Here is a 15,965-nt window from a genome sequence, read left to right on the forward strand (position 1 = left end):
CCCAGGACCTGGCCTACTGCAGCAGGCTTCTTAAAAAGAGAAAATAGATTTTTACGAAGTTCATTTTGTGGCGGTTCTTTTGCGCTTTTAATATTTTAGTATCTGTTAGGACACCAGGGCTATCTGCCACAACGATTTCTGCTGACCCCAGCGAGAAACTCCCTAATAGTAGACAGTGAAAAAAATCATTAAATTTACCAATAGAATTAGTTAGTCAATGTTAGAAATTCCTGTCAGATAGGCTAGGACTGCTAACTCTGGTTGGACGCATTCCTGGAAGTTTCATCACATGACCTCCCACCTCCAACCGTCCCGCCCTCACACTGCCGCTATTGGTCACCCGACATGTCCATCCTCACGGCGCTGTGCCTTCCCATGACAATTGGAAGGCGAACAGACTCGTCGTTACCCAATTGGATGATTCAGTCCAACATCCTCTCCCCATCTCCAACGTTTTTATGACTAATAAATGAAGGTGTTCAAAGAAAATGAAAGAATATTCAATTTTTTTCAATGCCTGCATGAATTTTCTCAAGGTTTTCTCGCAGCAGTGTCCAGGAGATTAATCTTTAATTCCTGGATCTAGGACAATCCTTGAGGGTTGGCAACCCTAAGATAAACCTGTCCTTCTGTCTGGAGTTTATGTTAGAATTTTATATGGCCTGGATACTGGAATTTCTAGCTGCATCTGATAAATTCTGAGAGAGATTGACAGAAAAATAGATGGTGAGCGTTGTACTTTTCACGTTTTTCCCACAATCTACAATCTCCATAGTGCACTGTAACTTAAAAGGAAGATTTACAAATAACTTTGAGGCATAAGAATTAGGTTTAAAAACAACAGCTCTAGTTTCTTTGCAGAAATTTTGTGTGTGAGTGTGAGTAAATGTGTCACATCACGGGAGTTCCTGTTTTCACAATGCTCCTCTGGAACTGCAATAACCAGAGTGCACTATGATCCAGACAGAAAATTTATAAATAACAATGAGGCACAAAAGAAATTTAAATTTTCAGCTATTTATACAGTTTAATCTATTAAATAAAAAATTTTGAGCTCATAATGTTGTTTGGAATGAGGTTTTTTTTTGTATTACTGAAGAGGATCGAGGTGTTTGATGGGATCAGAGGCGGATGTTTATGAAATGCTTTCATGCTGACTCGAACATTGTGGCTAGAGTCAGTCAGTCAGTCAGTCAACCAGGCTCGGATCATGGGGAATGAACAGCTGTTCAAGTGCTGATCACTGGGGATTCTGCACGTCAGTTGGCAGTGCTAAACAAATGACAGCTTTAGCGAGAATTAGAAATACACCATGGGAAGTAACAGGGAGAATAAATATCTTCTTTAATTATGTAAATGACTAAGCAAAAGAAGGAAGGTTTTGGGGAGGAAATAACAATCTTACTTTGTAAAGTGGTAGACAAACAGTATTACAAACATTATACTTGTGAGGCCTGTACCTTATAATATTAATAAGCTTTGTAATATTTTTACCGTGACTCAATCAGGTGATAAATTCCATCATTAAATTTGACGCATAACAGTGATGAGTGAATTGCTGTCGCCTTTAGGTTCCAGTGGGACTGTAGTAAATATCAAAAACCACACTCCACATCCCTTGAGCAACGTCCTTGTAGATCCACTAGTATAACTATGCCTATATCTTATTAAAAATCTTACATCTGAGCCACCTGACTTCCTGTTGTCATGTTTTTGCCACACTTTCCGGCCTTGGAATTTGAGCGCGCCCAAAAATGTGTACGCAAGGGGGCGCAGAGATGGCTCTCAGCACCTGACTTGATAGGCCGGAGGCGCACCTAATATTGGGCCTCGAGCATCATTACCATCAAACCAGCAAGCTGTGGACACTTAATGGGCGTCCCCAGGCAGCTCGTCGAGAACAAGGCTTAAAGATCAGGCTGCTGTGATGTCAGCAGTGGCCCGGAAGTAATTTCCTAAAGGAGACCGGGAGAGGGGGGCAACCAAGCAGATGGGTAGTGGTGACCGGGATCGGAGAGGGTGGGTAGCAATGGCCTGGATCGGGGTAGGGGGGAGCGTTGGGGAATGGGGGGAGCGGTGGGGATCCGGGGGATGGCGGCGGGGATCGGGGGGTGGCGGCGGCATCGGGGGGGTGACGGCGGGGATCGGGGGGGTGGTGGCAGGATCGGGGGGTGACGGTGGGGATCAGGGGGGCTGGCGGCAGGGATCAGGGTGGTGGCGGGATCGGGGGGTGACGGCGGGGATCGGGGGGGTGGCGGCGGGATCGGGGGGTGGTGGCGGGGATCAGGGAGGGTGACGGCGGGATCGGGGGTTGGCAGCGGGGATCAAGGGGGTCGCGGCAGGGATCGGGGGTGTTGGCGGGATCGGGGGGTGACAGCGGGGATTGGGGGGGTGACGGCGGGATCGGGGGTGGCGGCGGGGATCGGGGGGGTCGCGGCATGGATCGGGGGTGGTGGCGGGATCGGAGGGTGATGGCGGGGATCGGGGGGGTGGCGGCAGGATCGGGTGGGTGGCGGCAGGGATCAGAGGGGGAGCAGGGGGATTCAGGGGGCAACGGCGGAGATCGGGGTGGAGCGGCGGGGATGAGGGGGAAACGGGGGTGGGTGGGTGGGTGCGGTAGCCAGCAGGAGCCCATGTGGTTTGAATGCGGAGCCAGAGGAGCACTTTTGCCTTGAGAGGCTGGCTGGACTCCCGATAGTGCTCCCGATAGAAGACCCAGTCTATTTTGAGGGCTAAGCCCCATTACCCTCTCGCCAACAGGCCGTACGCATCAAACAGGCACTCTGCTGCAGCTCGCCAGCTCCGGGCCAATGCAATGTCGGCCTGTCTGGAGGCCGACCCGGCTGGTCTGTGGTGGGGAGGGGGGTTCGATCACGGGAGGGAGAAGCCCAGGGTGGCAGTGACTCACATTATTCTTATGGAGCCTGGACGAGAACTCCTGCTTTGGTCCTCTTCAGCTAAACCACCAGGTTAAACTGGATGGGAATGCATGGCACACGTTCCGCCCAGTTAGGGACATAGGAACAGGAGTAGGCCATTCAGCCCCTCGAGCCAGTTCCGCCATCCAATTAGATCATGGCTGATCTGTATCTTAACTCCATCTTCCTGCCTTGATTCCATAACCCTAATACCCTTGCCTAACAAAAATCGATCAAACTCAGTTTTGAAATTTTGAATTGACCTAGCCTCCGAAAGACCTAGTCGTCCCCCAAAAATGGCCATCAGGGTCCTATGTTCATCATAGGACTCCGATTTGCTTATTAAAAGGGCCGACCGCCTGAAACAGACAGGCACTCCGGAGTTGGCCAGTGGTAGGCTTCTTCAGGATGGACTGGGAGCAGGAACCGAGCAGTAACTTTTCCCCACAATTTTCAGAGCGCTACTACATTGTTTCCAATGACAGGACCAATGAAAATCTCCCCAGTCTCCAACAATACCTGTTTCTTTCTATCTTTCACCCAATTTCTTACCCATTCCCAAGATTTACCATGAATCCCCACATCTTTGAGTTTGATTTTTGTGTGGAACTTTGTCAAATGCCTTTTGAAAGTCAAGGTACACCAAGTCATACGGCTTTCCACGGTCAACACGCGATGTCACTTCCTCAAAAAAGTCAAGGAGATGGTTAGACATCATTAAGTGATCGCAAAGGGACCCTCGCGAGCCAGCTTGTCACCCTTTCTCACAATCAAACTGTCTAACATTGACATGTATTGACTCACTCACTTCTTCTCCCCCCTACTGACGGAAATCATAAGTGGGAAGGTCAGTTGAGACTAGGATTGGAACTTAAACTCCTGGTTTAGAGACCAGAGGGCTCCCACTGTGGTAGTGGTTTACCCCAAGTTGGGATCTCTGTATGACTATCATAGGACTGCATGATTGATAGCTCTAGAAATATTTGCAGCCCATGCTGCTGCATAATCTCAGCCAAAGGTAGGTTGTGTGGCAGCAAGGAAATAAAATAGTAACATCAAATCAATCCAGAAACCAGCAACACAACATGAACATTTATTATAGGAGCTATGCTACTGCCTTGCAATGTGCAGTGAAATGTACGTTATACCACTGCAGTTTGAGTCATATGGTACAATAGCACATCAGTTTAGGGAATCTGATTTGATCTCGGAAGCTCTCTCTTTCTAAAAGTACCTGTCACTAGCAAACAAAATAACAGATAAAAAAAAAGAAATCATGAATGCCAGAAATGTGAAATAAAAGCAGAAAATACTGGAAATGCACAGCAGGTCCTTCAGCACCTGAAAGACAAATTAATGTTTTGAGAGAGACCCTTCACTATAACACCAGAAGTTAGAGTGACCGATGACCTCCACCTGAAATCCTAACCTATCTTTCTCTTTAACTGGATCAGTCATATCAACACCTTGACTAAAACAGCAAGGTAGAGGGTAAGTTGTAGGTACTCTGCAAAAAGTGTCTCACCTCCTGACGCCTCAAAGTCTCTTCACTACCTATAATGCTCAAATCAGTACTCACCACTCACATGGATGGGTGCAGCTGGAACAATGCTCAAGAAGCTCGACACCATCCAGGACACCATATATTGTGATTGACATAGCATCAAGCAAAACTCCATCTCATGGATTTTTGACATCATGTTGATGTATTTGCTGCCTTTGAAGTACACTCCAATCTGTGTGCTAGCTACATAACATTTTTTGTTACCTTAAATGTTGTACAGGTTTACATTTGGAAAACAGATGGGAAAAAAATTGCATTGCAGTATGGTTGAATTGCAGTTTTAGACTGACTAATAGTAGAATATATTGTACAGAAAGGACTTGAAGTGAATTACAGCAAATTCATTTTATAAAATGCCTGAGGTAGCAACTTTGCTGGTGATGTGTTGTTACCAATTTCATGTTGTAGGCTAGTGATAACGACACCCGTGTTCAGTAACTTAAGTAACATAATTGTTTCACAAAACCTTTTCTCTAAGCCTGAACCATTATATTAATCAATATCGTGTTTCTTGCTTCTTACTGTCCAGGGTCATCTTTCTGAAGGTTTAGTAACCAAATGGTATCGATCCCCTCGCCTCCTTCTATCGCCCAACAACTACACCAAAGCTATTGACATGTGGGCTGCAGGTTGTATATTGACAGAAATGCTGACTGGAAAGATGCTGTTTGCTGGTAAGCAAGTTCCTGTTCTATTTGATAGTTAACACCTATTGTTTTACAAACATGCAGGACAGTGACAGGGATAAAGATTAGAAGTGAAGTAAAACAAAGGTGATTTTTCTGTGATTTTTTTCATATGCATCATAGTGCTATTAGCATGTTTCACCATGGAGCGCCAGGACAAAATGGCTTGATAGCAATGCAGGAGAGAGGGATATGTCAGGCCATGAAGTTACAGATTTTGATGGTATACAATTCTGCTGTTGCTGATGGCCCACAACACCTATGGATGCCCAATGTTTGGGCAGCTAGATCTGCCCTTAGTCTATCCCAGTTAGCATAGCAGTAATGCCGCATTACATGATGGAGAGTGCCCTCACTGTAAAGACAAGACTTTGTCTTCACAAGGGCAGTGCAGTTGTCACATTCACCAATGCACAGACGAGTCTGTGAGAGGTAGGCTGGTGAGAATGAGGTCAGGTAGGTTAATCCCTTGTGTTGGTTCCTTCATCACCTGAAACAGGCCCAATCTGGTAGCTATGTCCTTCATGACTCAACTAGCTCAGTGAGTGCTGGTATTACCAAGCCACATTTGATGGTGAATGTTGAAGTTCCCCACCCAGAGTAAATTCTGTGCCCTCGGTGCTTCCCCCAAGTGGTGGTCAACATGAAGGATGACTGATTCGTCAGTTCAGTGGTTGGGGGTGGGGGGGGGTCGGTAGGTTCAAAAAAGAGTGTGAGGATAAACCCAGCAACTATAGGCCAGTCAGTTTAACATCAGTGGTGGGGAAACTTTTAGAAACAATAACCTGGGACAAAATTAACAGTCACTTGGACAAGTGTGGATTGATTAGGGAAAGTCAGCACGGATTTGTTAAAGGCAAATCATATTTAACTAACTTGATTGATTTTTTTGATGAGGTAATAGAGAGGGTCGATGAGGGCAATGTGGCTGATGTGGTGTATATGGACTTCCAAAAGGCATTTGATAAAGTGCCGCATAATAGGCTTGTCATCAAAGTTGAAGGCCCATTGAATAAAAGGGGCAATGGCAGCATGGATACGAAATTGGCTAAGTAACAGGAAACAGAGAGTAGTGGTGAACGGTTGTTTTTCAGACAGGAGGGAGGTGTACAGTGGTGTTTGCCAAGGGTTAGTGCTGGGACCACTGCTTTTCTTTGATATATATTAATGACTTGGACTTGGGTGTACAGGGCACAATTTCCAAATTTGCAGATGACACAAAACTTGGAAGGATAGTGAACAGTGAGGAGGATAGTAATAGACTTCAAGAGGATATAGACAGGCTGGTGGAATGGGTGGACACATGGCAGATGAAATTTAACGCAGAAAAGTGTGAAGTGATACATTTTGGTAGGAAGAATGAGGAGAGGCAATATAAACTAAAGGGTACAATTCTAAAAGGGGTGCAGGAACAGAGAGATCTGGGGGTATGTGTGCACAAATTGTTGAAGGTGGCAGGGCAGGTTGAGAAAGCTGTTAAGAAAGCGTATGGGATCCTGGGCTTTATAAATAGAGGCATAGAGTACAAAAGCAAGAGGTTATGATGAACCTTTATAAAACACTGGTTCGGCCACAACTGGAGTACTGTGTCCAACTCTGGGCACCGCTCTTTAGGAAGGATGTGAATGCCTTAGAGAGGGTGCAGAAGGGATTTACTAGAATGATTCCAGGGATGAGGGACTTCAGTTACATGGATAGACTGGAGAAGCTGAGGTTGTTCTCCTTAGAGCAGAGAAGGTTGAGAGGAGATTTGATAGAGGTATTCAAAATCATGAAGGGTCTAGACAGTGTAGATAGAGAGAAACTGTTCCCATTGGCAGAAGGGTCAAGAACCAGAGGGCATAGATTTAAGGTGATTGGCAAAAGAACCAAAGACAACATGAGCAAAAACTTTTTTACACTGTGAGTGGTTGTGATTTGGAATGTACTGCCTGAGGGGATGGTGGAGGCAGATTCAATCGTGGCTTTCAAAGGGGAATTGGATAAGTACTTGAAGGGAAAAAATTTGCAGGGCTACGGGGACAGGGCGGGGGAGTGGGACTAACTGGATTGCTCTTGCAGAGAGCCAGCACGGACTTGACAGACCAAATTGCCTCCTTCCGTGCTGTAACCATTCTATGATACTATGATTCTGTGATCAGCAGAAAGTTTCCATGGCCTTGTTTGACCTGAAGCCATGAGAGTTCTTGGGGTCTGGAGTTAATGTTGAGGACTCCCAGGCTCACTCCCACCTGTCTGTATTTCACGGTCCTGGTGGGACAGGATACGCCCAGGGATGGCTGATAAATATGACTCCGTGATTACAACTATGTCAGGTTATTGCTCGCGTGGTCTGTGGGGCAGCTCTTCCAACTTGAACACTGGTGCCCATTTTTTAGTAAGGAGGACTTTGCAGGGCGACTGAGTCTTGTCTTGATCCGATGCCTTTGTCGCTGCCAACAGGTCAGTCTGTTTTTGATCATGTTCTGTAATGATTGGTGACAACAGAGTGCCTTCCTAGACCACTTCAGAGGGCATTGTGAGTCAACTACATACTGTGGGACAAGAGTTGCACATAGGCCAGGCTGGGCAGGGGTGCCAGGTTCCTTTTCCAGAAGGACCTTAGGTGAACCAGTGTGGCCTCTTTTCTGTCCCTATAATCCTCTGACAGCCAGCTGAGATGAAATTCACAGTCTGAAGAATCCTGGCCACAATCCAATACCCTAATATATCCTAGCAGTCCATGGCACTGCTTATTTTTGTTTTAAATTTTGAACTGTACACATGGCACGTGACGAAGAATAGCGTTAACTAACTTAAACATGGTGTGATTTCCTCCTCTCCACCTTTCTTTTCTTCCTAGGTGCTCATGAACTGGAACAGATGCAGTTGATTCTGAAAACAATTCCTGTTGTCCGAGAGGAGGACAAACAGGAGCTACTCCGTGTCATGCCAGCGTACATCAACCCAAAGTGGGAGGTACCAAAGCCACTGAGGAAATTACTTCCTGAAGGAAATGCAGAAGGTAAATCATCCATAGGAAATAAAGGGTGATTATTGTTTTCTGTGCGAGATGTCTTCAGAGGTCAAGAACTTCTCCACAGGGAAAGAGAGGGAGAAGATTGCATACTGCTTCCTCTTTTCCACTGTAGAAGCACTTCAGCGTGAAGTCTTTCTGCAGTGTGATGAGGCTCCAGATGCTGTGGAATCTGTCCCATTTACATCGTGAGATCAATTTCACAACACTGGTGCCTATAGAAAAACAAATGTTAGAATCATAGAGTCATAGAAAGGTTACAGCACGGAAGGAGGCCATTCAGCCCAGTGAGTCCGTGCCGGCTCTCTGCAAGAGCAGTCCAGCTAGTCCCACTCCCCCGTCCTATCCCCGTAGACCTGCAAATTTTTTCCTTTCAAGTACTTATCCAGTTCCCTTTGGAAAGCCACGATTGAATCTGCCTCCACCATCCCCTCGGGGAGTGCATTCCAGATCCTAACCACTCGCTGTGTAAAAAAGTTTTTCGTAATGTCACCTTTGCTTCTTTTGCTAATCACCTTAAATCGTTGTCCTCTTGTTCTTGACCCTTCCGTCAATGGGAACAGTTTCTCTCTATCTACTGGTCATGGCTGAGGTACAAAATGAATACTTTGCATCAGTCTTTACCAAGGAAGAAGATGCTGCCATCCAGTATCTTAACTATATCTTCCTTTACCGGTAAAGGAAGATATAGTTAAGATACTGGATGGGCTGAAAATTGAGAAAGAAGAGGTACAAGAAAGGCTAGCTGTTGTTAAAATAGATAAGTCACCTGATCCGGATGGGATGCACTCAAGGATGCTGAGGGAAGTAAGGGGGAAGTTGCGGAGTTACTGGCCATAATCTTCCAAACATCCTTAGATATGGGAGTGGTGCCAGAGGACTGGAGAATTGCAAATTCTCTTGTTCAAAAAAGGATGTAAAGATAAACCCAGCAACTATAGGCCAATCAGTTTGACCTCGGTGGCAGGGAAACTTTTGGAAACAATAATCCGGGACAGAATTGAAAGTCACTTGGACGAGTGTGGATTGATTAGGGAAAGCCAGCACGGATTTGTTAAAGGCAAATCGTGTTTAACTAACTTGATAGAGTTTTTTGATGAGGTAACAGAGAGGGTAGATGAGGCAATGCAGTTGATGTGGTGTATATGGATTTTCAGAAAGCATTTGATAAAGTGCCACATGATAGGCTTTCTATTAAGATTGCGGCCCATGGAATAAAGGGGGCAATAGCAACATGGATACAGAATTGGCGAAATGACAGGAAACAGAGAATAGTGGTGAATGGGTTTTTTTCAGAATGGAGGAAGGTGTGCAGTGTTGTTCCCCAGGGGTCGGTGCTGGGACCACTGCCTTTCTTGATATATATTAATGATTTGGACTTGGGAATACAGGGCAGAATTTCAAAATTTGCAGATGACACAAAACTTGGAAGGGTAGTAAACAGTGAGGAGGATAGTGATAGACTTCAAGAGGACATAGACAGGCTGGTGGAATGGGCGAATTCATGGCAGATGAAGTTTAACACAGAAGAACGTGAGGTGATGCATTTCGGTAGGAAAAATGAGGAGAGGCAATATAAACTAGAGGGCACAATTATAAAAGGGATAGAGAAACAAAGGGATCTGGGAGTATATGTGCACAATTCATTGAAGGTGGCAGGGCAGGTTAAGAAAGCAGTTAAAAAAGCATACGGGGTCCTGGGCTTTATAAATAGAGGTAAAGAGTACAAAAGCAAGGAAGTCATGATGAACCTTTACAAAACACTGGTTCAGCCACAACTGGAGTATTGTGTCCAGTTCTGGGCACCGCACTTTAGGAAGGATGTGAAGGCCTTAGAAAGGGTGCAAAGGAGATTTACTAGAATGATTCCAGGGATGAGGGACTTAAATTACGTTGATAGACTGGAGAAGATGGGGTTGTTCTCCTTGGAACAGAGAAGGTTGCGAGGAGATTTGATAGAGGTATTCAAAATCATGAAACTTTTTTACAAAGCGAGTGGTTAGGATCTGGAATGCACTGCCTGAGGGAGTGGTGGAGGCAGATTCAATCACAACCTTCAAAAGGGAACTGGATAAGTACTTGAAACGAAAATATGTGCAGGGCTACGGGGATAGGGTGGAGCAGTGGGACTAGCTGCATTGCTCTTGCATAGAGCTGGCGCGGACTCGATGGGCCGAATGGCCTCCTTCCACGCTGTAAACCTCTATGATTCTATGATACTCTGTCTAGACCCTTCATGATTTTGAATGCCTCTATCAAATCTCCTCTCAACTGTCTCTGTTCCAAGGAGAACAAATCCAGCTTCTCCAGTCTATCCACGTAATTTAAGTCCCTCATCCCTGGAATCATTCTAGTAAATCTCTTCTGCACCCTCTCTAAGGCCTTCACTTCTTTCCTAAAATGCGGTGCCCAGAACTGGACACAATACTCCAGTTGTGGTCGAACCAGTGTTTTATAAAGGTTCATCATGACTTCCATACTTTTGTACTCTCTGCCTCTATTTATAAATCTCAGGATCCCGTATGCTTTTTTAACCGCTTTCTCAACCTGTCCTGCCACCTTCAATGATTTGTGCACATATACCCCCAGATCTCTCCGTTCCTGTTCCCCTTTTAGAGTTGTGCCCTCCAGTTTATATTGCCTGTTCCTATGGAAGCTTATGCATCTAAACTTTTACTTTCTGGCTGAGGAAATGCGAAAACTACTCAGCATGCCTGCGGCTGCATAAAACGGTTCTCAGTGCTGCCAACGGCACTGCTACTTATAGAGGAGATTTGAAATCCTCAGTTGACAATAGTGTCACCTCATCTATATTACAGCATTGCCACTGTGGTGGAGTTAATATCTGTGGCAATGACATATAAAGAGAAGGGGCTTTTGCGTCACCTTGCTTCTCCTGGCTTTTTGCACCAATCAAGACAAGCAATGACAGAAACCTAGAAGCAGGCCACGTACCTGACCTCGCACCAGAAGTACAACAGAACACCTGTGCGGAATGCAGGGGAAGAGGAGAAAATGAAATAAAAACTGGAGCAAAACACATAAAAAGTAGAAGAATAGTTAAAGTAAAGGTAGGCCTGATTAGAAGTGAAAAAAGGAATTCTTACGGAGAATGAAGGAATGGCAGAGAGACTAAATGAGTATTTTGCCTTGTTTTTTTTTACAGATGAGTGTGGTAGTGGCAATGAAAGGGCACAAGAGGTGGAGCAATTAGAAAGGATAATTGTAGAACAGGAAATAGTACTGTAAAAATTGTGTTTTTTTCCTTCTGATTTTTCTCAGGTGAGAAATGGGCAACTGGCAGTTGAAAATTCCCACCCCTAATATCACAATAAATAACAGGGGCACAAAGCAGACTGCAATTCTCATTTTCAATTTCATATTAATGATTCATATCGGGTTCCTTTTGTTTTCTGTTATTGCTGTTTGTACACCTGAGGCACTTGCTTTCCTTAGACAAATATAGACAAAGACAACAGATATCACACTTGAATTAAAAGGAATCAGTAAAGAGTGTTCCAGTTGGGCTTTTTCCCAACACTTATTGGCAGAAAGGTAATTTCTAAACGCAGACTGAGATTCCGAGGAAACTTCAAAGTATTATAGTATGGAGGAGGCCATTCGGCCCATCGTGCCTGTGCCAGCTCTTTGAAAGAGCTACCCAATTGGTCCCATTCTCCTCCTTTTTCCCCATAGCCCTGTAAATTTTTACCCCTTCAAGTATTTGTTCAATTCCCTTTTCAAAGTTACTATTGAATCTGCTTCCACCACCATTTCAGGCAGTGCATTGCAGATCATTACAACTCACTGTGTAAAAAATGTTTCTTCATGTCGCCGCTGGCTCTTTTGCCGGTCACCTTAAATCTGTGTCCTCTTATTTCTGACCCTTCTGCAACTGGAAACAGTTTCTCCTTATTTACTCTATCAAAACCATTCATGATTTTGAACACTTCTACCAAATCTCCCCTTAACCTTCTCTGTTCTAGGGAGAACAACTCCAGCTTCTCCAGTCTCTCCAGTCTCTCCACATAACTGAAGTCCCTCGTCCCTGGTACCATTCTAGTAAATCTCTTCTGCCCTTCTCTAAGGCTTTGACATCCTTCCTAAAGTGTGGTGCCCAGAATTGAACACAATATTCTAGCTGAGGCCTAACCAGTGTTTTAAAAAGGTTTAGCATGACTTCCATACTTTTGTACTCTATTCCTCTATTCATAAAGCCCAGGATCCCATATGCTTTTTTAACAGCTTTCTCAACCTACCCTGCCACCTTCAACAATTTGTGCACATATACCCCCAGATATCTCTGTTCCTGCACCCCTTTTAGAATTGTACCCTTTAGTTTATATTGCCTCTCCTCATTCTTCCTACCAAAATGTATCACTTCACACTTCTCTGCGTTAAATTTCACGAGTCTGTCTGTGTCCTCCTGAAGTCTGTTACTATCCTCCACATTGTTTACTACATTTCCGAGTTTCATGTCATTTGCAAACTTTGAAATTATACCCTCTATACCCAAGTCCAGGTTATTTTTTTTATTCGTTCATTGGATGTGGGCGTCGCTGGTGAGGCCGGCATTTATTGCCCATCCCTAATTGCCCTTGAGAGTGTGGTGGTGAGCCGCCGCCTTGAACCGCTGCAGTCCGTGTGGTGAAGGTTCTCCCACAGTGCTGTTAGGAAGGGAGTTCCAGGATTTTGACCCAGCGACGATGAAGGAACGGCCGATATATTTCCAAGTCGGAATGGTGTGTGACTTGGAGGGGAACGTGCAGGTGGTGTTGTTCCCATGTACCTGCTGCTCTTGTCCTTCTAGGTGGTAGAGGTTGCGGGTTTGGGAGGTGCTGTCAAAGAAGCCTTGGCGAGTTGCTGCAATGCATCCTGTGGATGGTACACACTGCAGCCACTGTGCGCCGGTGGTGAAAGGAGTGAATGTTTAGGGTGGTGGATGGGGTGACAATCAAACGGGCTGCTTTGTCCTGGATGGTGTTGATCTTCTTGAGTGTTGTTGGAGCTGCACTCATCCAAGCAACTGGAGAGTATTCCATCACACTCCTGACTTGTGCCTTGTAGATGGTGGAAAGGCTTTGGGGAGTCAGGAGGTGAGTCACTCGTCGCAGAATACCCAACCTCTGACCTGCTCTTGTAGCCACAGTATTTATATGGCTGGTCCAGTTAAGTTTCTGGTCAATGATGACCCCCAGGATGTTGATGGTGGGGGATTCGGCGATGGTAATGCCGTTGAATGTCAAGGGGAGGTAGTTAAACTCTCTCTTGTTGGAGATGGTCATTGCCTGGCGCTTGTCTGGCACGAATATTACTTGCCACTTATCAGCCCAAGCCTGGATGTTGTCCAGGTCTTGCTGCATGCGGGCTCGGACTGCTTCATTATTTGAGGGGTTGCAAATGGAACTGAACACTGTGCAATCATCAGCGAACATCCCCATTTCTGACCTTATGATGGAGGGAAGGTCATTGATGAAGCAGCTGAAGATGCCTCAGGGCCCAGGACACTGCACTGAGGAACTCCTGCAGCAATGTCCTGGGGCTGAGATGATTGGCCTCCAACAACCACTAACATCTTCCTTTGTGCTAGGTATGACTCCAACCAGTGTTTCTGGATAGGCTGTGGAATTCCCTCCCTTAATGCATGCATGTAGTCCTGAGTTGTAGCTTCACTAGGTTGGCACCTCATTTTAGGTACACCTGGTGCTGCTCCTGGCATGCTCTTCTACACTCCTCATTAAACCAGGGTTGATCCCCTGGCTTGTTGGTAATGGTAGAGTGAGGAATATGCCGGGCCATGAGGTTACAGATTGTGCTGGAATACAATTCTGCTGCTGCTGATGGCCCACAGCGCCTCATGGATGCCCAGTTTTGAGCTGCTAGATCTGTTCTGAATCTATCCCATTTAGCACGGTGATAGTGCCTCACAACACGTTGGATGGTGTTTTCAGTACGAAGACGGGACTTCGTCTCCATGAGGACTGTTCGGTTGTCACTCCTACCAATACTGTCATGGACAGATGCAATTGCGACAGGTAGATTGGTGAGGACGAGCTCAAGTAAGTTTCTCCCTCGTGTTGGTTCGCTCAGCACCTGCCACAGGCCCAGTCTGGCAGCTATGTCATTCAGGACTCGGCCAGCTCGGTCAGTAGTGGTGCTACCGAGCTACCCTCGGTGATGGAGAGTGAAGTCCCCCACCCAGAGTACATTCTGTGTCCTTACTACCCTCAGTGCTTCCTCCAAGTGGTGCTCAACATGGAGGAGGACTGATTCATCAGCTGAGGGAGGGCAGTAGGTGGTAATCAGCAGGAGGTTTCCTTGCCCATGTTTGAACTGATGCCATGAGATTTCATGGGGTCCAGAGTCAATGTTGAGGACTCCCTCCTGACTGTATATCACTGTACTGCCACCTCTGGTCGGTCTGTCCTGCCGGTGGGACAGGACATACCCAGGGATGGTGATGGAAGAGTCTGGGACGTTGGCTGAAAGGTATGATTCTGTGAGTACGGCTATGTCAGGCTGTTGCTTGACTTGTCTGTGGGACAGCTCTCCCAATTTTGGCACAAGTTCCCAGATGTTAGTGAGGAGGACTTTGCAGAGTTGACTGGGCTTGGTTTGCCTTTGTCGTATCCGGGCCTAGTGGTCTGTCCAGTTTTATTCTTATTGTTCCTTTTTTTAGCGAGATTTTACAACTGAGTGGCTTGCTAGGCCATTTCAGAGGGCAATTAAGAATCAACCACAATGCTGTGGGTCTGGAGTCACAAAAAGGACATTAGTGAACCAGATGGGTTTTTACAACAATCCGGTAGTTTCATGGCCACCATTACTAATACTAGTATTTTAATTCCAGATTTTATTTAATTGAATTTAAATTCCTCAGCTGCCGTGGCGGGATTTGAACTCATAACTCCGGATTATTTGTCCAGGCCTCTGGATTACTAGTCTAGTCACATAACCACTATGTTACCGTACCCTATATTACTATATATCAAAAAGAGCAGTGGTCCTAATTCTGACCCCTGGGGAATACCACTGTATACTTCCCTCCAGTCTGAAAAACAACCGTTAATCACTACTCTCTGCTTTCTGTCCCTAAGCCAATTTTGTATCCATGCTGCCTTGTCCGTCTAATCCCATGGGCTTTAATTTAGCTAACAAGTCTATTATGTGGTACTTCATAAAATGCCTTTTGAAAATCCATATACACAACATTAACCGCACTACCCTTATCAACCCTCTCCATTACTTCATCAAATAACTCAATCAAGTTAGTTAAACACGATTTTCCTTTAACAAATCTGTGCTGACTTTCATTTATTAGCTCATACTTTTCCAAGTGCCAATTAATTTTGTCCCAGATTATTGTCTCTAAACATATCCCCACCACCGATGTTAGGCCGACTGGCCTTTAATTGCCGGGTTTATCCCACTTCCATTTTTTGAACACGGGTGTGACATTTGCAATCCTCCAATCCTCTGGCACCGTCCAAATATCTAAGGAGGATTGGAAGATTGTGGCCAGAGCCTCCATAATTTCCACCCTTACTTCCCTCAGTAACCTAGGATGCATCCCATCTGGACTGAGTGACTTTTCTACTTTGAATATGGCCAATCTTTTAAGTACCTCCTCTTTATCTATTTTTATCCTATCCAATATCATTACTACCTCCTCCTTTACTGCTACAAGGGCAGCATCCTCTTCTCTAGTGAAGACGGATGCGAAGTATTCATTTAGTGCCTCATGCCCTCTGCCTCCACAAGAAGATTTCCTTTTTTGTCCC

The 15,965-nt window shown here is 45.4% G+C and overlaps 1 protein-coding gene across 1 annotated transcript in view; it reads left to right on the plus strand.

Moving 5' to 3' along the window:
- The window catches only part of LOC137324664 (mitogen-activated protein kinase 4-like), a 61,827-nt gene that overhangs the window by 20,345 nt on the left and 25,517 nt on the right, over positions 1-15,965 (plus strand). The window contains exons 2-3 of the mRNA XM_067989273.1: positions 5,012-5,156; positions 8,011-8,172. Coding sequence (XP_067845374.1) covers positions 5,012-5,156; positions 8,011-8,172 — 307 coding nt within the window. The remainder of the gene's footprint in view (positions 1-5,011; positions 5,157-8,010; positions 8,173-15,965) is intronic.

The sequence above is a fragment of the Heptranchias perlo genome, chromosome 1 (genome assembly GCF_035084215.1).
Source record: "Heptranchias perlo isolate sHepPer1 chromosome 1, sHepPer1.hap1, whole genome shotgun sequence".
Lineage (NCBI taxonomy): Eukaryota > Metazoa > Chordata > Chondrichthyes > Hexanchiformes > Hexanchidae > Heptranchias > Heptranchias perlo.